The sequence below is a fragment of the Camelus ferus genome, chromosome 15, assembly GCF_009834535.1.
Source record: "Camelus ferus isolate YT-003-E chromosome 15, BCGSAC_Cfer_1.0, whole genome shotgun sequence".
NCBI lineage: Eukaryota > Metazoa > Chordata > Mammalia > Artiodactyla > Camelidae > Camelus > Camelus ferus.
In genome coordinates, this window is record NC_045710.1 from 54,357,154 (window position 1) to 54,379,315 (window position 22,162).

Here is a 22,162-nt window from a genome sequence, read left to right on the forward strand (position 1 = left end):
AAATGTCTAAAACAAAGTGGATTGGTTGGAATGAATTGCTGCGCCCTTGCAGATGGGAGGTGTTGGGTGGGGCTGGAGGTTGGGAGGTAGGGAGTGGGGAGTGGGGTGGGTGGGGGGAGTGTTAAATGGCAGGTGATCCAGTCACTAGGGTTTTGATGGTCAAAAGGCGGGCTGTATTACCGCCTCCTTGCTGCAGTGGACATGAAGGCTGCTTGGGCAAGGGCCCTGAATGCTCGCTGGTGTGGTCCTTAGCCTTACAGGCTTAAGGCATTGGTTTTGTCAGTAGAGTCTGGATTCTCAGAAACCAGATTTCACGCTGGTGGCAGGGGCAGTAAAGTGAAATGAGGCCCTTAAGTGACTTGGGACAGAAGAGAATTTGGTTTGATCCCTCACTGTAAAGCCATGCTCACCCCTGAGGCGATTTATGATCTGAAGGTGGTTGGGAGAATAATGGTGCGCCAGCTGGGCAGCGGAGGGGCTGGCCTGTGAAAGACTGCGGTTACGAGTTCTTTCATTTGCTACATGCTAGGGCTGCTATGTCCTAACATGATTCTTTCAGTGACACATTGAGATGGATGATTGCACTGGTTCATGCTCCTTGGATGCAAGAAACTCAAATCAGCTGAAACTAGCCGAAGAGAAAGGGGCGTTTTGTATAAGGCCATTGAGAGGTTTTGTGGGCAGGAATTCAGCCAGACCTCAGGAAGGGTCTGGAGCCCAGAAGTGGATGGCTTCTTCCAGACCCCCTCTATCTTTTGTTTCTTTCCTCTTCTTCCTCCTTCCCTTCCTCTCTCCCTCCCTGTCTTCCTTCTTTTCTTGGGTCCCAGAATTAAAGAATCCAATTTGAATCTTGGCTCCACCCTGCCTGGCTTTGTGACTCAGGGAAAAATCACTTAATTCTCTGAATCTCCGTTTCCTCATCTAGAAAATAAGGTTCAAAATTATGCACATCACTGAATTTTAGTCAGGATTAAATGAGATTATGGAAGCAAAATATCTGACATTCAATTAATCTATATTATGTGAAGTGGTGGAGACGGGACTTTTTTTAAAATTTATTTATACATTTATTTTATGATATCATATTTTTAAATTGAAGTATAGTTGATGTACAGTGTGATATGTTACAGGTATGCAATATAGTGAGTCACAAAGTTTTAAAGGTTATAGTCCATTTGTAGTTAGTGTAAAATACGGGCTCTACTCCCCACGTTGTACAGCACAGCCTTGCAGCTCATTTTATACCTGACAGTTTGTACCTCTTAATCCTCCACCTCCATCCTGCCCCTCCCCCTCCCCTCTCCCCGCTGGTAACCATGAACTAGTTCCTTCTCTACATCTGTGAGTCTGTTTCTTTTCTGTTATATTCACTAGTTTGTTGTATATTTCTTTAGAGTCCACATGTAAATGGTACCTTGCAGTATTTGTCTTTCTTTGTCTGACTTATTTCACTTAGCATAATGCCCTCCAAGTCCATCCGTGCTGCACACCAGAAACTAATACAACATTTCAAATCAACTGTACTTTGATTAAAAAGCAACCAACCAACCAACCCACCCATTTAAAATATGGGAAGAAGAACTGAACAGAAATTTTTCCAAAAGAGGAAATGCAGGTGGCCCACAGGAACAGGAAAAGTTGTTCAGCATCACTATTATCAGGAGAATGCAAATCAAAATCACAATGAGGTATCATCTCACACCGAGACAGAACTTCTGTTTCAAAGGTTAGGTCATGATTGGGAATTTTTCTGATGGGCCATGCAGCTGCCAATCATAGCAGCAGTTAATCTAAACATTTCCCATATGGTCAACACTCTGATTGAGTTGTTTTAAGTGAATGGCTTCCTTGGAAGATGATCTGGGGCAGCATGGGTTCTTCTGCACACTCCTGGAAGGGCCTCTCTCAAACTGTGAGGAGGTGGGATCCAGCACAGAGGAGGTGAGGGAAAAATGGTCTCAGCTAGTACAGAACTGGGAGGTATGCCTCTGTCTGAATTTGAGCTACATTGTAGCACCATCCTTCTATCGTTCTGTAGTCTTCATCTCTATTTGCGTCTGTATTGTCATTTTGTGTTCAGTTTTTTGCTTAGTTTCCAATCTGAAAACCCACAGAACTTCAAATATGAAAAAAAAACATATTTTTAAAACATGCTGGAAAATTCTATTTCATTTATATTATTCAGGAACTGTTGATTGCCAATGTTTGAAACCCAATTCAAACAGGAGGAAAAAATTAAGTGAATTTATCAGCTCAACACAAGAGAGGGCCAGTTCAGAATTAACTGACTCAGGGCGTTACAGTGTTATCGGTACTGCATCCCTCCATAAGGCAGGCAAAATAACAACCGCCAAGCTTAGCAACTTCACGATGCCACAGCCAGAGGCAGGGCCAGGCAGTGTTTGTGGCTGGCTCCAGTGGGAACGTCCTGGGGAGAATTCTGATTGGCCCAGCTCTGGGCGTGGAGATCGTCCCTGAACCAATCCCCGTGGCTGGGGACTGGGGCGTGTTTAATTGGCCAGCCTAGATCACATGACCTTGCCCTTTGTGCTTGGAGGCTTCTCCACAAGAAAGAGGTTTTGTTACTCAGCGCCTCATGCGACGTCTGATGAGAAGGATACCAATTTTCAAAAAATCTCCAACATATTGGAGTCACTGGTGAGTTCTCACTAAGCTTACCAGTTCACAGTGCCCAGTTTGAATGGAAAGATGTGATTTGTTATGTGTGTGAAGCTCATGTGAAGCAAACTAACTCCATGTACGGTGATTCAGTTTAATAGAATATATAAATTGGGAGTTATTTCCTTAAAACAGTGGCTTCTCAAAGTGTGATCCCTGGATCGTTAGCAGCAGCACCAACCGGAAATTTGTTGGAAATACAAACTGTCAGCCTCCACCCCAGATCTAAAATCAGAAACTCTGGGGTGGGGCTGAGCAAGCTGGGTTTCAGTCAGCCCCCTACGTGGCTGTGATGCCGGCTTAAGTTTGAGAACCACTCTTTTAAAGATTTTTGTTTTGTTTTGGTAGTTCTTCTGAATAGTTTAAACATGATTCAGTTTGAACAAATAGATTTAACCATAGATTTTCAGGGGATACAATTATCACATAAACTGAGAGCATGTATTAAATTATTTGTCATATTAAATTATTTGGCCTAAAATGCTGAAAGTAAAAATAATATATAACCATACATTTAAAATCAAGTAACACATGTAAGAGCTTATAATAAAAGGCAGCAGAGCTCCATCCCAGGTTTGCACACACCCTTCAGTTCCAATTCCCAAAGGCAATTATTTAGAATTATTTTTTAATTGAAGTATAGTTGATTAATTTCACGTGTACAACATAGTGATCTGATATCTTTACAGATTATACTCCATTTAAAGTTATTATAAAATATTGGTTATATTCCTTGTGCTGTATATTACATCCTTGTATTTTATTTATTTTATACCTAGTAGTTTGTACCTCTTAATTCCCTTCCCCTATCTTGCCACAACCCACAACCCATCTCCGTACTGGTAATCCATCTCCCCACAACCCATCTCCCCACTGGTAATCACTAGTTTGTTCTCTGTATCTGTGAGTCTGTTTCTGTTACTTTATATTTATCTCCATTTGTTTTACTTCTTAGCTTTTACATATAAGTGAAAGCATACAGTATTGTCTTTCTCTGACTTTCTTCGCTAAGCATAACACCTTCCAGGTCATTTCATGTTGTTGCAAATGGTAAATTTTCATTCTCTTTTAGTGACCGAGTAATATTCGATTGTTTGTATATCTTGGCTATCCAAGGTAGCTTTCATATCTTGGCTGTTATGGACAGGGAGGTGCACATATCATTTTGAAATCTGGGGATCTCAGGGCTTGGAACCGTGCTTCTGTTTCACTCTTCCCCCAGTGTGTTGGTTTTCACTCTTTCCCCGGTATGCACACCTTGGTTATATGTTGGGCTGGGGCTGGAGGGATCGGTACCACACCACTGAGATGGCCTGCCTCCTCCCTGTGCACAGGGATGTGCGCTTCAGCATGGTGGTCTCTGCCCTGGAGCTGGCTTCACTCCCTCTAGGTGTGCAGGTCCTAAGCCGACTGCTTCTCTTCCCTTTCTATTGGACTCCATGTGGAGCTTTCTTTACAACCTTAGTTGCAGAAGAACTATTTTGCTAGTCCCCAGGTCAAGTTCAGAGAGATTTACTCTATATATAGTTTTAGTTTTGATGTGTTCATGAGGGGAGGTTAGCCAAGAGTTCTCCTACCTGCCATCTTGATCTCTCACTTGGAATTCTTTCAAGTTTTTTGGTTGGTTACCTACATCATCATCATCATCATCATAAATCTTTTGTTAGTTATCAAAGTTAGATATCAGCCACCTATAGGTGATTATTTAACTACCTTATACCACAACTATCTCCTCTTCTTTATCCTCCTAATGTAGATATATTATCACTGTTTTTAGTTAAAAAATTAGTGTTTATATTTTTATGATTATGTACCATAATCACATTCTTTTTTTGCAGTTTCAATTTTTCCCTGATGTTTCTAATTGCCTTTCTTTTTCTTTGCACTTTCTTTGCCATTTCCCTACGTTGTTCCAAATTCTCAAGGAGTGTTATCAAATGTCTTTAATTTCATCTTTTCCTTGGTGGTTCCTTTTGAAGCCTCATTGTTAGCTCTTTTGAGAACTGACTTCCCCCTAGGGCTACATTACAGCTGTCATCCAGGGACCTCCCTTCATCAGCCTCCTGGTTGGGCCCTTCTCTCCTGGATCCCATGGTTCATGGAAGTAACATATTTAAACAACTTCCTAGGAAGTTATGAGAGAGAAGTCAAATTGTTTCTTGCATGTCCAAACATGTCTTCCACTCTGACTCTTGACTGGTACCTTGGCTGTGCAGAGAACGCTGGGTTGGAAACCATCCTCCCACAGAATTTTGAAGGCATTGGGCCATCATCTTCTCTCATATAATTTGCTGGCGAGTAGTCATCTGATAGTCTGAATTTTATTCATTTTTAGGTGATTTGTTCCTGGTCCTCTAACTCTAAAAATTTTTAGGATTTTTCTTGCCTTTACACTTAGTATTCTAAAATTTCATAATGACATGTCAAAGTGTAAGGATTTTTTTTTCGCCCAATCATCCTTTCCTTGTGTAAAGTAGTCAGTTGGCCCATTTTGTTTGAGACTTTTATGTCACAGTATTGGGGAGTTCTCTTATTTATTTACAAAAATTAAAAATTTAATAGCAACATATTTAAAACCTATAGAATGACAGCTATTCATATATTACTGTCCAGAATTAGCAAATGTTAACCTTTTATCATATTTGCTTCATAACTATATCTGTGTATCCAAAATATCAAAGGTACAGCTAAAACATCACAATTAAACCTTACCTCTCCCCAGAGTAACCTGAAGTTAGTATGTCTCATGCCCCCTGCATGATTTTATGTTTCTATTACATATAAATGTGGCAGTAAATAATATTGGTAGTGTTTTGGTGTTTTTAATTTTTATATAAATAACATCATTTTGTCTGTATCTTTTTACAACTTGCTTTTTTATTCATTGTATTTTTGAGATTTATAGAGGTTGATACACAGAGAGGTAGTTCATTCATTTGAACTCCCTAAAGTATTCCATTATGAATCAGTCAGGAAGGCCTTCCGCTAAAAGTAACAGAGAACTTGGCTAGCAGTTTAAATATACTACGTAGATTTTTTTTTTTTAATTTTCACATAACGGAAAGCCCAGAAATCAGCAGTCTGGAGCACAATGATTTTATCAGGAGCCCAGGTTTACGCTAGCCTTCTGCTTTGTCCTTAGCTCGTGACTTTGGTCCTCATATCTGTCACATTGTTATTGCAAGATGACTCCTTCATCTAGAAGTCCCATGTCCAAGGTCTGTGCAGGAAAAGGGGGAGGCTAAAGGGCAAAATATGCCTTCCAGCTGTCTGTTACTCTTTATCAGGAAAATAAAAGTTTTCCTGGAAACCCTGCCCAGTAGACTTCCATTTAAATCTCATTGGCTTGGTAGGGTCCCATGACTAATCCTAAGATTAGTTACTGGCCAGGGGCCATCAGATTGTAATGAATGGTTTAGACAGATCACCTGAGCAAAATGGGATTCTATAAACAGGCAAGAAGAAGAGGGGATGGATGTTGGAAAGCGTAGCAGACGCTGCTAGATGAACACTCAGTGCCCTTGCGCACTGTTTTCCTTACTAACAGAACCCAGTCTCATTTGCCCAGGAAATACTTACTTTCCCAGATGTCCTGGGCCACACAGGGAGGCCTGTCAGTGGCATGGTGATGCGCAGTTCCATTAAGGAATTTACCAGAGGTGAAGTATGGGAGTAGAAAGGAGTTTATTAGGGTACGCTGTCTTAGACAACAGTGGGCCACACAGGCGAGAGGTGCCTGCATGAGCACTGAGGGCCAGGTGTTGGGGTGTTTTATAAGGTCGGGTCACAAGGCTAGACTTGTTGAATGATAGACTCACAGTGGGCAATTGGGTGGAGTCTTCAACATTTAGTTGGATGTCTCCAAAACGTCAGAATCTTTAAGTCGTCCAGTCTCCTTCATGTAAGTACCATTAGGATATTCTAGGAGTCAAGTGGGCAGAGGGATGAGTGGCTAACTGCCATACTTAATCCTTTCCCCCCAGTAAAATGACTCCTTCTTGCCCTCAGCTATCCACAGCCTCCTGATTTAATCCTTCCGTCTTCTGGGGTACGCGAGGCCTTGTAGGAGACTGAGCCCAGGAGAGAGATCTGAGAGTTTACCTTACATCTCATGAAGATTTTCAACCAACTTTCCTGTTTTCAGCCCCACCCTCTGTCCTGGTGTTCAGATGTTTTGACTGCCTCCAATGGCCCTTTCTCTACTTTTGAGAACAATTTTATATGTTAGAGACTATGTCATCCTTGAAGGATCATATAAAATAATTTTTTAAAAAAACTATCTGCTTCTGATGTTTATTTTTCCTTTAATTATAGAAAATTTTCTTTTCACATAATAAAATAGAAAAAACGTGATGACCCTTTTGTACCTATAAAGCAGCTTCAACAATGATCAACACATGGCTGGTTGTGATGTCTTTCCCACAACCATTTTAATTAATTGTTATTAGTTACTCCTGGTTTTCTAATTCTTTAAGGTTTTTGATGATTTCTATTATTTTTCTGATAAAGTATCTGTTTATTAGCCTTGTGGCTAAGAGCTGTAGTTTCAGAAACAGACAGTCTGGGTTTGAATCTCTGTTCCCCCATTTTGGCAAGTAATCAAGTCAAGTAATCTCCTTTTTCTCAGTTTATGTGCCTCAGTTTCCTCATCTGTAGAATGGGAATAATAACGTTACTTATCTCACAGCAATGTTGAGAAGATTCAGTTAAGTCACACATGCAGAGCAGAGCATTTAAAACAGCCTGCACACTGCGACAGTAGCAATCATTATTATCTAAGTTAAAGTGTATTGAGATGGACTTTTTCATGGTATTCACTTATAATTTTTAAATTCTGTACTGTTATTTTTAGTTACATTCTTTTTCATTCCAAATGTTGTTTACTTACAGATATTCTCTTTTCATCTTGATTAGTCTTGCACGGTTTGCTTATTTTAATAATCTTTTCAAATAATTGCCTTTGTATTTATTAACCATCTCTATGTGTGACTGTTTTCTCTTTCATCTTTTATATTTACATTCTTCTGCTTTCTCTTCCCTCTTGCTCTTTTTCTAGTTTCTTTAGTTGAAGGCTCAACACATCTACTTGACTTCTCCTTCCCTCCCTCCTTCCCTCCCTCTTTCTTTCCTTTCTTCATTTCTTTCCTCCTTTCTTCCTTCTTTCTCCCTCTAAGAATGTCACATCCCACACGTTTCAAGTTGTAATTGTTGATTTAAAAATATTTAGTAATTTTCATTGTGGTTTCCTGTTAAACCCATAATTAGAAATTACTTTTAGTTTTCAAATATATATAATAGATTTATTACATACATATTTATATATTTATTTATAAATACTTACGTATTTATTTATATGTACAGTCATTCCATGGTATCTGTGGGGGATTGGTGCCAGGGTGGCCCCTCCATACCAAAATCTGCAATGCTCAAGTCCCTTAAATAAAGTCGCATAGCATTTGCACGTAACCCACTGCACGTTTTCCAATGTGCTCTAAATGATCCTTAGATTACTCATAATACCTAAAAATAGACGTACTTTGTAAATAGTTGCCGGTGTACAGCAAATTAGAGTTTTGCTTTCTGGTGCTTTCTGGAATTTTGGGGGAATATTTTCGGTCTGTAGTTGGTGGAATCCATGGGTGCAGAACCTGTGGATAATAGTATACAGTTTTCTTTAAATTACAGAAGTATGATATAGATTATTTGAAATTTACTGAGGCTTTTCTGTGACCTAGGAGATGTGTTCTCTTCGTAAATGTTCCATTTGTACTTGAAAAAAAGGTGTGTTCTCTTATATATATATCTCCCCAACACATCTGTATCTGTATTGATATCCACATCTATATATATCTATATATCTATCTTTATATATTTGAGCTTGTTCAAGTTATTTATCCGTTCTTTTTAAAAAATCTTTTCAGCATTACTTTTTGTTAGTTTAAATGCTTACTTTTTAAAAGTTTTTTAAAAATAGATTTATTTCATTTTTATGTTATTCACTTTTTGAAGAGGGAAGTTAATTAGGTTTATTTATTTATCTATTTACTTACTTATTTTTTTTAATGGCAGCGCTGGGGTTTGAACCCAGGACCTTGTGCATGTTAAGCATGTGCTCTACCACTGAGCTACACCTTCCCCTTCTATATGTCCTTTTGACTCAGTTTTTTTCATCTGCATTAAGGTCTTCCACCATGAACATGGAGTTGACCATTTCCCCTTGAAATGTTACCTTTTCGTGTCGTATACATTTTGAGGTTGTGTTCGTCTTTTTTATAGTTATGAAGGTGGAGGAGGAGAAGGCTGGGGTAGGGAAGCTGGACCCTGCTAACTACAGGAGGCGATGTCAGGATCAGGAAGGTAAGGTCACCTTGAGAACTTGATGCAAATTCTGGGAGGGCTTGGGAATTCCTTGGATATTCTTATAACAGCCCTTCCAGCTGGGGAATTTAGAGAATCAGCCCCTTTCCCTGACCCACTCACAGTGTCTCTTCTAGATCTGGTGGGACCAGCCTTCACCATGTCTTAAAGGGACCACATGGTTAGGTTGGAGGCAGGTGACTGGTACTTTGCTTGTAAGGATTAGGGCATAGCTTCCCTAACACAAAATTGAACTCTCCTAATTTTGTAACATCTACAAATCATACTAAATGCTAAATATCAACATTTTATAGATTCTAAAAATGGCAGCTCAGCTAAAATTAGTGAAACAGGGTATTGAGTGGGGATGCTTTTGTTGCTCCAGAATTGCTCACTCGGAGACCCTAAGTATCTCACACTCTACAGAAAAGCGGTCACAGAGTTTATGAAGAGGCGCTACCCCAGCCCTCTCGGAGGGAGAAACTAATCTCTGTCCAGCTGGATGCTCCCTGAGCTGCGAAATGTGTGGAGTCGCTCTGGGGCTGTTAATGGGGAAGAATGCAGTGAGGAGCTGGCACTGTCCTGCCCCAAACTACAAGATGTTCACAGTGAGAGCAGAATGAAGAAAGGAGCTTGAGGGAGGGCTAGCCATTCCCCAGAGCTCACCAGCTAAACAGCCACACTCTAATAAATAACTATAATGGGAAAAAGTGGGACAAGCTAGGTCCAGGGCAGAAAGTAAAATATTTCCCTGATGGCCATCTCCCCTGATTACTGTAATAAGGATGCTTTTATATGTGTAGCCCCTCAAAATTTCATAATCATGTTCCCATTCACCATTCCATTTAAATGTCTCAAAAATTATGCCCAGCCAATAGAGAAAGGCTTTTTATTCCTGCTTTATAGGTGAGGACACTGAGTCCCAGAAAGGCAGATGTGCATGGCCATCGAACAAGGGAAGAACAAGCAGGGAGCACCCAGGACAGCTAACTCTTAGGTAGAGGACTTCCTGATATGTCTGCTGCTTCTCATTTCCGTCTTTGGCCTTAATGGTGGAGAAGAGGCATTCATCACTGGAACAACCAAGTGGTCTAAGCATTTAGAGTTGAACTACTTACTTCTAAATATTGGTGTCCATAGCTTACCTCCAATTACAGCTCACTTAAGAGATGTGGTGTAGAACAAGGGAGGTCACACCATGCCTGGGGGAGGGGAGAGGAGGAAGGAGGAGCATCAGTCAATCTGATACTGGGTCACTAGGAAGTGAGGCGGCACTTCACAAGAACGTCAACCTCACATTCCTCGTTACACTCAGAAGAGGAAGCAGTGAGGAATGCACTAGTCAGAATGGACTCTTACAGAATCTACTCACCACAGTGGACACTCAGCGTGTCTCTGAAAGGCTTAGACATGCTTCTCCGAGGTTCAGCTTCACATCATTCCAGTGTGGTATGTGGTCAGTGATGCCCCGGCATCTAGCATCTGAATTTCAGGAGTTTGAGTCAGGAGGCAGCTGTCCTCCAGTGGGGGAGGGGGGGGGAACCAAAGTTAATGTAAATCTTAATGTAAGAACACAAAGTCTCATTTCCCAGTCTGCCACAGCCTTTCAGATTTTAGTTGCCGTTCTTGGGCTTTAAAAATAGTCGTAGTAATCAATAGTTGTTGGCCAGCACCAGGGAAAATTGTCATCACAAATCAATCAATGTGATGCACCACATTAACGGAATGAACAATAAAAGTATGATCATTCAATAGATGCAAGAAAAGCGTCTGACAAAATTCAACATCCATTCATAATAAGAAACACCCAGCAGACTGGGTGTAGAGGGGATGTACGTCAAGGCAGTAAAGGCCACATATGACAAGCCCACAGCTACCATCATACTCAGTGGTGAAACGCTGAAAGCTTTTCCTCTAAGATCAGGAGCAAGACAAGGATGCCCTCTCTTGCCACTTTTATTCAAAATAGTACTGGAAGTCCTAGCCAGAGCAATTAGGCAAGAGAAAGAAACAAAAGGCATGAAGAAGTTTTAAAATTGAAAAGGAAGAAGTAAAATGATCTCTATTTGCAGATGACATAATGTTATAAGTAGAAAACCCTAAAAACTCCACCAAAAAACTGTGAGAACTAAAAAAAAAACATTAAAATTGCAGGATGCAAAATCAACACACAAAAATCAGTTGCATTTCTATACACTAACAACTGTCATAAAGAGGAATTAAGAAAACAATTCCGTACAATTGCATCAAAAAGAATAAAATATCTAGGAATAAATTTAACCAAGGCGATCAAAGATCTGTACACTGAAAACTGTAAGACACTGATGGAAGTAATTGAAGACAACACAGGTACATGGAAAGATACTCTGTGCTCATGGAGTGGAAGAATTAATACTGTTAAAATGTCTATCCTACCCAAAGCAATCTACAGATTCAATGCAATCCCAATCAAAATTCCAGTGCATTTTTCACAGAAATACAAAAAACAATCCAGAAATTCATATGAAACCACAAAGGAGCCCAAACAACCAAAGCAATCCTGAAAAAGAACAAAGGTTAGGATCACACTTTGTGATGTCAAGCTATATTACAAAGTTATAGAATTCCAAACAGTATGGTATTGATATAAAAACAGACATATAGATCAGAACAGAAAGCCCAGAAATAAACCCACACACATGTGGTAAATTAATTTACAACAGAGGAGCCAAGGATATATAATGAGGAAAGGCTATTCTCTTCAATAAATGTTGCTGGGAAAGCTGGACAGCCACGTACAAAGGAATGAAACCAAACCCCTAGCTTACACCATACAGAAAAATCAACTCAAAATGGATTAAAGGCTTAAATGTAGGCCCTGAAAGTGTAAAACTCTTAGAAGAAAACATAAGAAAACTTGACATCAGTCTTGGCAATGATTTTTTGAATTTGACACCAAAAGCAAAGGCAACAAAATAAGAAAGAAACCCAAACAAACAAGTTTCACTACATTAAGCTAAAAAGCTTCTGCACAGCAAAGGAAACTCTCAACAAAACAAAAAGGCAAATGTCAACAAACAGGCAGTCTACAGAGTGGGAGAAAATATTTGCAAATCTCCTATCGGATAAGGGTTTAATATCCAAAATATATAAAAAACTCACACAGCTCAGTAGCAAAACAAACAAAAAAACAAAACAAAAATCAAAATAAAAAAGAAACCCAGACAATAAAATTTTAAAATGTTAGGAAGAACTGAGTAGAAATTTTTCAGAGAAAACATACAAATGGCCAACAGGTACAGGAACAGGTGCTCAGCAGCGCGAATCGTCAGGGAAATGCCCGTCCAAACCACAGTGAGGTGTCACCCCACACCTGTCAGAATGGCCACCTGTCAAACAGACAAGGGCTAACCAATGCTGGCAAGGATGTGGAGAAAAGGAAATCATGGTGCACTGTTGGTGGGACTGCAAATTGGTGCAGATACTGTGGAAAACAGCATGGCGATTCCCAAAAAATTAAAAATAGAATTACCATCCAAAGGAAATGAAATCACTGTCTTGAAAAGCTATCTGTACTCTCATGTTCATTGCAGCATAATTTATAGTAGTCAAGACCTGGAAACAACCTAAGTTTCCATCAGGGGATGAATAGATAAAGAAATTGTGATACACATATGAATATTATTCAGCCATAAAAAAGAAGGGAATCTTGTCCTTTGCGACATGAATGGACTGTGAGAGCATCATGATAAGTGAAATAAGGCAGAAAAAGACAAATACTGTAGGATCTCACTTATATGTGGAATCTAAAAATCCAAACTCATAGAAACAGAGAACAGATTGGTGATTACCAGAGGCAGAGTGTGGGAGGTGGGCAATTGGGTGAAGGTGGTCAAAAGGCACAAACTCCCAGTTATAAGATAAATAGGTCATGGGTTTGCAATGTACAGCATGGTGACTATAGTTAACAAGACTGTGTCATATATTTGAAAGTTGCTAAAAGACTAACTCTTAAAAGTTCTCATCACACACAAATAAATGGCCTGTAACGGTGTGTGGTGATGGATGTTAATTAAACGTATTGTGGTAATCACTTTGCAGTCTATACATATATAAAGTCATTGTGCTGTACACCTTAAGTAATACAGTGTTATATGTCAATCATATCCCAGTTTTTTTAAATGATAGGGGAAACTATGGAGGTGGGGGTATTGTGGGGGTAGGTGCATGGAACTTGATTTACTCTCTGCTCAATTATTCTGTAAATCTCAAATTGTACTAAAAAAATCTATTAATTATTTTTAAAATTGTTGATCAACTCAAGTCAACACTGGTAAGAAACCGGTAGCAGAATGTCCTTCCTGAGAGCCGAGGGAATCCTAGCTGCCTCTTTGCGCACGGGCTTGGTGGGGCTATACACAGCAGTCAGGCTTCTTAGTGGAATTCTGAATGAGGGTTCTTGGCAGCCCTAGCTCTTGAAAATTCTAGTTTACAAAACCAGCTCGGAGAAACCCTCAATAACTCACTTACAGATAAGTAGTTCACGTAGTCCTTGGCTGTTAGTAAAAATGGCCCTTGGTGGAAATGCATACAGCTTGCCCATAACAATCAAGGAGGGCGCTTGGCATTTTAGACTAGATTGGTGACCCACTGAGGGCCTCTCTCTCCTGGACCATGTGTCAAAAATCATATGTGGTCATTGCTGCTCTGGATAAGCAAGAATGGGGAGATGGGAGTTCTGCTCATTCTGACAGAATTCTAACCATAGCTCCCAGGGTCTCCCTTCCAGTAGCTGCTGAGTTGGTTCAGAATTGAAATTCTGTCAAACCCAAGCCTTGGGACAGTGGCCCTGTCCAGGAGGCCCATGTCTTCTGATTTGCTTCTGTGACCTCAGCTCTTTGTAACTGGAGGACATTAAGGAGAAATGCCAGTTTTCAGTAACCCGCCCTATCCTCTCTTTTATTCTGCACCCACAGACTGCCGTTCCATCCACATTGGGCTTTCAGTCCCCAGTTACCCTCAAAGGAAGAGAGACCAGAAGGAGCATCTTTCAGACCTGCAAAAGGTCCGCTGGGGCCTGAGGCCGGATAAGCCACAGCAGGGACTGGCAGGTGCCAGCAGCAGTGTGGACTATGTCAGCAGGACACGTGAGTTCTCTTGTTTTCATATTTTTTCATTAAAGATTATTATTATAAGATATTGAATATAGTTCCCTGTCCTATACAAAAGAAATTTGTTTTTTTAGCTATTTCTATATATAGTAGTTAATATTTGCAAATCTCAAACTCCCAAATGTATCCCTTCCCACCCCCTTTCTCCCTGGTGCCCATAAGATTGTTTACTATGTCTGCAAGTCTGTTTCTGTTTTGTGGATGAGTTCATTAGTGTCTTTTTCTTTTTTTAGATTCCACATATGAGTGATACCATATGGTATTTTTCTTTCTCTTTCTGCCGAACTTCACTTAGAATGACAATCTCCAGGTCCATCCATGTTGCTGCAAATGGCATTATTTTATTCTTTTTATGGCTGAGTAGTATTCTATTGTGTGGCATTGCTTTATTCTTTTTTATGGCTGAGTAGTATTCCATTGTATAAATATACCACAACTGCTTTATCCAGTCATCTGTTGATGGACATTTAGGTTGTTTCCATGTCTTGGCTACTGTATATAGTGCTGCTATGCACACTGGGGTGCATAACATCTTAAAACCTGGATTTCCTTGAGTTATCAACACATAAAGCATTCACACAAACAAAAACACAAACAAAAAACCGAATTAGGAGAGAGTTCTTAGTTAGTGACCTTAAGAACTTAAGGGAAAATTAGGATTGAGAGCTCAAGTTTGCAAGTGAACCAATGAAAGTTCTAATAAATATGAAGTTATTATAACCTGTACGCTAGCTGCGTTTACCTTATTCCTTGAGCATTAGTGTCCTCGCTTCTGCCTAAATCTCTGTGAATGTCCAGAGGCTTCTTGTCTCAGTGTCACTCGGGCTCCAAGCCCTGCCTGCTGGGCTCACCGTCCCGCTGTGTTTCACCTTCTGTACGTGTTCTCCGCCTTCACCTCCAGGCCAGCTCAGGCGTGGAGTCCAGTCCTTCTGTGGTCTCCCCCACATGGGCCACGTGCCACATAGACGTGAATAGCAGTTTTTCTTGCGGTTCAGAACCATGAGCAGTTTTACCTTGCAGAGATAACATGATTTTTAAAGTGCGGTACCATAGATATCCTTTCTTAAAAATCCTCTGGTCCCTGGAAATTTCCCATTGGCCACTTTTCTCTGCAGTTTCAGCCTCCTACCATATTTTTGGCAATTCCCACCTCACCCCACTGCCCCTTCCCAGGCCCCTCGCTTTCCAGTCACATTAATTTCCCTCTGCCCCGACTTTGGCTCACAGCCCATTTTTGCGCCATTAAAGACACGCGATGTCTTGAACTAAACACAAAGACCATCTCCTCTAAGTCTAGCCGTTTAGCTAGCCTTAATATTCTTTTATAACTGTTAACACTTGCAGTTTGGGAAATGCTATGCAGAAGAAAACCTCTATACCCTAGAGTCTTATGTAAGGGGGACTCGTGACTAAGGTCATTTTATCACAAGTCTCCGAAACCTACTGAGCCATCTTCAGCAAGGTGGAGTCGGGGGAAGGGAGAAAAAGAGAGGGAGAGAGAGAAAGTTGGTATTACAAGAACAAGGTCGGGGGAGGGTATAGCTCAAGTCGTAGAGTGTGTGCTTAGCATGCATGAGGCTCTGGGTTCAATCCCCAGTACCTCCATTTAAAATAAATAAGTAAATAAACCTAATTACCCCCCCACCCAAAAAAAAAAAAAAAAGAACAAAGGAGTTTCTCACAGTCCCCACAGAGCCACCAACCAGGCTCAGCAGGAGGATGCAGCGACTCACTCTCGGGGACTCATGACCTTTTTCCTGCTTCCCCTGCGGTTCTGTCTGCTTTATTCCTCTTCCTCTGTAGCCTTTTCTTCCTCTCTGTGTCCTCGGCTTCCAGTTTACATGTTCTTTCTCTCAGAATCCACCAGGAGACGCCCAGCTATCTCAGAAACCCAATTCAAACTTTTCCAGGCTTGGGTCCAGTGTCCAGTTGACTGTTCCTGGTCCACTTAACTGTGGCCAGGCGCTTCTTAACCGGTCAGGCACTCCACAGACTCGGACACCGGAGAGGCATCATTTGGCTCAGGGCTGCCTGGGCCGGGTAGACAACCCCAAAGCTACTGGCGACAGGAGGTAACCCCAGAAACACTTCAACCCTGCAAGTTCCCTTGTCTTCCTTCCCAGAAAACACATGTGGAGTTTACGGACCACTTTCCAGGAAAAAAAAAAAACAAAATTTTACTGTCTGCGGAGCTAAGACTTGGGACCTTCGAGTCCCCTCTTGAAGACCCCCTCACACGACCACAAGCGTGAGTCCGTGTCTGTCTCTCGCTCCCCAGAGCTCAGGGACCTTGGCTACCCTTGGTCCCCTGCCTAGCTCTGTTTCCTTGTTGGTGGCTTTTTTCTTGCTGAGGCGAATCCCAGCTGATACACTCAGGAGGAAAATTGATTCACCAGCAGGTATGTATTGCGTCCCACGCTGTGTGAGCCGTGTGCTGGGGGCCAGCAGTGTGATGTGAGCCAGACAGACCCCGACCTCACCGGGCTGGCTGTCTAGCAATCTGTGCAGAGCCTAAGACAGAGGGAGCCTCTGAAAGGACCCAGGGCTGAGGACCCCAGGCCCAAATCCTCATGCTGATGGTCCCAAACACCTCCTGGATCTTTACTAAGAGTTGAAGACTTGCAGGTTCACAATTCACTAGGTGATTTTTGTAATGACTGTACAGGTCTCCTCCCACGCCCCGAATAACTCCACTGCTAGTAAGAGCACAGTTCTGTTTGCTTCCGTCAGTGAAGTTTCCTGAAGCTTGCTTCTGCCCATATGTGTTTCTCCTAGCACCTGCTGGCTGAGCCCGTCCCTACAGCTGGCCCAGAGCCATGTGGCTGTCGGCCAGAGGGGCCGTTATCTGTGGCCTTGCTCCTTGATGGGTCAACTTCTGACCTACTGTGGGGGTGCAGTGCATTACTGACCACTGAGACCCTGATGCAGGAACCCGGCATCCCAGTTCTAGGTTCTGTGGGCAGGATGGAGGGGCAGCATGGGAGTAGCGTGGGTGTTTAGAAACTGAAGAGGGTTGAGTGTTTGGAATGTTTAAAAGGGCCATTATTAGGGAGGAAGGTGTCAAATCTGGGGGCAACAGCAATCATAGCGATGTTTCTTGATGGGCAGAGGCCAAGCACTGTGCCAGCCACACCCCATGTGTTACCTCCTTACTGACCACCGCAGTCCAGTTAGGTGCTGTGATTATTCCCTCTTTACGGGTGAGGAAACTAAGGCTCAGATTGCTTAATGCCTTGCCAAGACCCCACTAGTAATTAGCAGAGTCCAGAGTTGAACTCTGGTCTGGGCTCTTAAAGAGCGGATAGCGAGCATCCTCTGGTGTCCTTGGTGATGTCTCTTTGGGTGCTACTCCAGGGTTTCGAGGTCACCCATGGCCCCGGACTGTGTGTAGTGTGCAGGGCCTGCCCAGTGGCACTCAGGAGAAAATGGGCCGAGGCCAACTGTAGAGCATGGGACCCTTGGAGGGGCCGTCTCCTCCCTGCCGTGCCTGCAAAGCAGGAACTCCTCGGTGGTGGGGTTGGCTTGGGGCCCAGCACCTAAGCACACATCCTTGACCCTCTGCTGCTGTGTTCTCAGCCTTCAAGTTGGCACCCTTGATCCGAGCCTCCAGTGTGGAGACGTGGTAAGGGAGCGCCGGGGCCTCGCGGGGCGCAGGGCTTCAGCAGACCGCTCTCCTCTGAGCTCCCCTAACCTGGGGCCTGCTGGGGCTTCGGTGCTGTAAACTGGGTCTCAGTTTTCTCACCCGTGAAATGAAGGGTTTGGACTCAGCCACGGCTAAGCCCCCTCCCAGCTCTCAGACTTAGCAAACTCAGGGTTCACAGCTCCTTGGAGCCGCAGCCACTCATGACCTCGAGTCAACCTTGGCACATTCTAAGTACTCAGTAAGCAGTTGTTGAGCCGAACCCAGGAGATTAGGAGTTTCTCAGCTGAGAGGAATAATTCTCTCGGGGGCTCACCACACACCCTGAAGTGACCAGTTCCTGCAGTCCGTGGGCTCTGAGAAAACACCCACTGAGTGATGCTATTTGGCATTTTGTCTTAGACGCAGACTAAGAGAGAAGGGATCAGGAATTTGGGCTTAAAGTTGGGGAAGGAGAGAAACCAGCTCCCTGGGAGATTATTGACTAGGTGCTTGTGGTCAAACGTGAGACCCTCCAGCACCCCTCCTCCCACAGCCCCACCCCCACCCAGAGAGAGCCCACCCAGCCAGGCCCCTCAGGAGGCCCCCGGGGGTCTCAAGGCAGAGCCCACTTCTGTCTTTATAAAGGGGCGGGAGAGCCCCGGGGTGTGGTGGGGAGGGCTCATGGGGGAGGGAGGGGGCCAGTTCTGCCTGTCCTCAGGGCTCCCCGTCCCCCAGCACACCCCCCTCCCCGCACCCCTGCCTGTGGGTGCTGGCTGCCTTTTGTGGGGGGAGTGGCTTCTGCCCAGCCACTGAGACTGTCCCTCCAGTGCACCTGAGAACTCTCTCTCACACAGTTCTCTTAAATTCACAGTATCTTTAATTCACTTTCAACACATTTTTTCTTTCACACTACATCTCTTTTCTCTCACATATAACCCTCTCTCTCCACCTCCCCAGTCTTTCACGCATTCCTTCTCTCTCTCTCTCTCTGTCTCTCTCCTCCCTCGCCACCCCCTCCTCTCTCTCTCCTCCTCTCCCCACACCTCCCCTGCTGCTTAACTGGAAACAAAAGTGAGTCTGTTGTGCCCTGCCAGTGGGGAAGAGGACGTGTGGAGGCAGCAGCCAGGGCGGCGGCAGCAGGAACAGGCTGGGGCCAGAGGCAGCGCCCACAGCCGGAGACCCCAGCGCTCGGCTATTCCAGGGAGCAGGTAATGCCCCAGGCAGGGCTGGTTCAAGCATCCTGCTCTCTGCCCTGTCTCACCATTGCACGCCTGTCCCACTTATTTGGTCTGGCCTGGCCTTGGAAGGGGAAGGGGATACCAGATTTGGGGAGTGGTAGGCGCAAAGGTCCAAGGAGTGATGTGCCCTCCTCTTGGGAGAACTGCGTGTGGTCTGATGCGGCCGGGGTCCAGGGCGCGTGGGGTCAGGGGTGGCTGGGGTCAGAGTGTCTGGGGTCCAGGGTGGCTGGAGTCCAAGGGTGCCTAGTGAGGGACACGATAGGACCTACCAAGGCAATTTAGGGCCAGATCACAAGGAATGCTTGGAGCCATGTCATAGACCCTAGGCTTTAGTTAACAGAGAGCTACTGAATGTTTTTCTCCTGGAGAGTAGCATGACCAAAGCTACATTTTAAAAGGGTAGTTCTTGAACTCTGATCCCATGGGGAACTGATGTGCCTTCTCAGAATCAAGCAGTCCTAGTCTTCTCCCAATTTAAAGAAAGAAAGTTATGTGTTCAGTTGTTAAATTTTTTCTATAAAATATCCTTAAACTTTTGATGTCTGTTAGCAAGTGTCTGCAATCAATAAGTCAATCAAAGGATGTATGTTTAAGGTAGTAGAAAAACTCAGAAATAAAGTCCATTTAAATAAATGCAGTCCATTGAGCCATATACAGATAAATTGATAGTATTTTCTGCTAGTAAAATTATTTCTAACTCACATGTACAACAGATGCTGGTGCTGCCCAGAGAGCAGCATGACTCCTTGGAGTTGGCCAGGCGACCTGGATGGACCTGGAGATTATTGTCCTAAGTGAAGTCAGCCAGAGAAAGAAAGTAAAATACCATACAATATCACTCATATGTGGCATCTAAAAAAAAAAAAGACAAATGAACTTATTTACAAAACAGAATCAGACTCACAGACATAGAAAACAGGAGGGAAGGGGATGGGAAGGGATAAATTTGGGAGTTTGAAATTTGCAGATACTAACTACTGTCTATAAAATAGATAAACAACAAATTTCTACTGTATACCACAGGGAACTACATTCAGTATCTTGTAGTAACCTATGGTGAAACAGAATATGAAAATGACTATATGTATGTGTATGTCTGACTGAAGCATTGTGCTGTACGCCAGAAATTGACACACCATTGTAAACTGACTAGACTTCAACAAAAAATATATATCAAAAAACCCCTCAAAAACAAACCAAAAGCTGAGGCTTGAAGAGAGGAGCAAAGGTTGGGGATGGCATCGAGGGACCTGGGAAAGGGTGCTGACAAGGATAAGCGGGAGTGGCTGCCTTCGGAGGCCTGTGAGACAGGCACCCCCATTTGCACAGTTGGGCAGTTTTCTGCAGAAGGGGTCATGAGCCCAGGTGCTCGGGGTGGTGGCAGGGGGATTAGCACCCATTACATCCCTGACCCTGTGTCACATGTGTTATTCTCCTTGTCTGATTTATTTCCCCCAGCAGTCCTGTTCACTCGGATTGAGTTTATTCATCAGTAAGTAGCAGCTCTGAATTCGCACCCTTGTCTGGCTGGATTAAGCTGACTGTGTACCCTGCATCCCCCATCCACTGTACCACGCTGCCTCTCCCTCTACCCCAGGACACACCTGCAGGGGCAGAGACTGGGCCAGTGATTTCCTGTTTGGGCACTGGCTTCTTGGTTTTATCAGGAAATCAAGGAGTAGGAGTGGAGAGCGTGATGACAGAGTGGTTGAATTATTGACCATTGGGATCCACGGAGAAAAAAGTGCGGACTGAAGGGGATGATAAACTGGGGGTCAGCGAGGATTGATGAGGAAGGAGAGTATTCTCAAAAACTTTTCATGTGGGAGTGGAGGCGAGAGGAAGAGGTGGGGTGCGGGTGACGCCAGGGAGCCTAGCCTGTGCAGCTGGGCGCACAGTGGGCCCAGCAAGGCGTTCGACGTCGGGCGATAGGTCTCTCTCTTGCTCACACGCTCTAGACACACCGACAGCACATCCCCACCTCGGTCTTCGGAAAACTCGGAGCACTTTTCTTCCAGATATGCAGAAGTGGCTTATTCTCATTTGTCAAGTCACAATTCAAAGACACCCTCCTCAGAGAGGCCTTTTTTGACCATGCCATCGAGTATAGCTTTGTGATCTGTTTATTGAATTTATTCCCAGAACACTTATCAATTCCTGACATGATTGTTTATGGATTCGCTTACTTGTTTATTGTCTGTCTCTGCTGGGCCTTCTCCACTGCTTTGTTTTCCAAATAAAACATTGTTCTTTATTTAGAACAATGCCTGGCACATAGTAGGCATTCATTAAATATTGAGTGAGAGAAAGAAGGAAAGAAGGAGAAAAGGAAGGAGAGAAGAAAGAGAGGAAGGAAGGGTGGGAGGGTGGAGGGGCATGTTTGGGGAAGGATGTGTGTTCTGTGTCGGAATGCTGACTTTTGAGGGGCATGAGGGACCTCCAGGAGGTGAAGTCCCCTGGGCAGCTGGACAGCAGATGGGGAGCTCAGGAACAGGCTGTCCCCTCGCCCATGAAGATGGTGGGCCCCTGTGACACCCTGGGGCAAGCACACCCTCTCACACGGCCGGTTGCCCCTTCAAGGCCAATGTTGGGAGGTGACTGGTTTGGGGCCAGTGGGGAAGGGGATCCCTCCGGGTTTGTTGTGCTGAAGTTGGTCAGGGTTTTTCTCACTTCGCTTCCCTGTTCTCTTCCCTGTCCTTGATGCTGGCCTGGCTTGGGCCATTTTCCATCCTTCCTCACGGTCAACTACAAGACCCTGGAGTCTGAATGCCAACCAAATCCTTTCATCTTTTTTATCTCTAGGACTTTCTCACCCACATCCAACCACAGAGGCTTGAGTCTAGCTTGGGCCAGAAGCTGGACTTTTACTGAATTAGGAAATACTTTCCCCTTGCACCTGGCTTCTGCTGCATTTCAGCCGGCCTCGCAGCCCTGCACCGGCCACGGGGCACTCAGCGGGGCCTGCCGCCCTCTCTCTGCAGGGTCTCCAGCTGCTGAGCAGCTCCAGGACATCCTGGGGGAGGAAGATGAGGCTCCCAACCCCACCCTCTTCACAGAAATGGACACACTGCAGCATGATGGAGACCAGATGGAGTGGAAGGAGTCGGCCAGGTGAG

At 43.8% G+C, this 22,162-nt stretch overlaps 1 protein-coding gene across 1 annotated transcript in view; it reads left to right on the forward strand.

The window, feature by feature from the left end:
- Positions 1–22,162, forward strand: part of SLC4A5 (solute carrier family 4 member 5) — an 88,844-nt gene that overhangs the window by 1,101 nt on the left and 65,581 nt on the right. The window contains exons 2-4 of the mRNA XM_032497879.1: positions 8,956–9,036; positions 13,992–14,162; positions 22,028–22,157. Coding sequence (XP_032353770.1) covers positions 8,958–9,036; positions 13,992–14,162; positions 22,028–22,157 — 380 coding nt within the window. The 5' untranslated portion in view covers positions 8,956–8,957. The remainder of the gene's footprint in view (positions 1–8,955; positions 9,037–13,991; positions 14,163–22,027; positions 22,158–22,162) is intronic.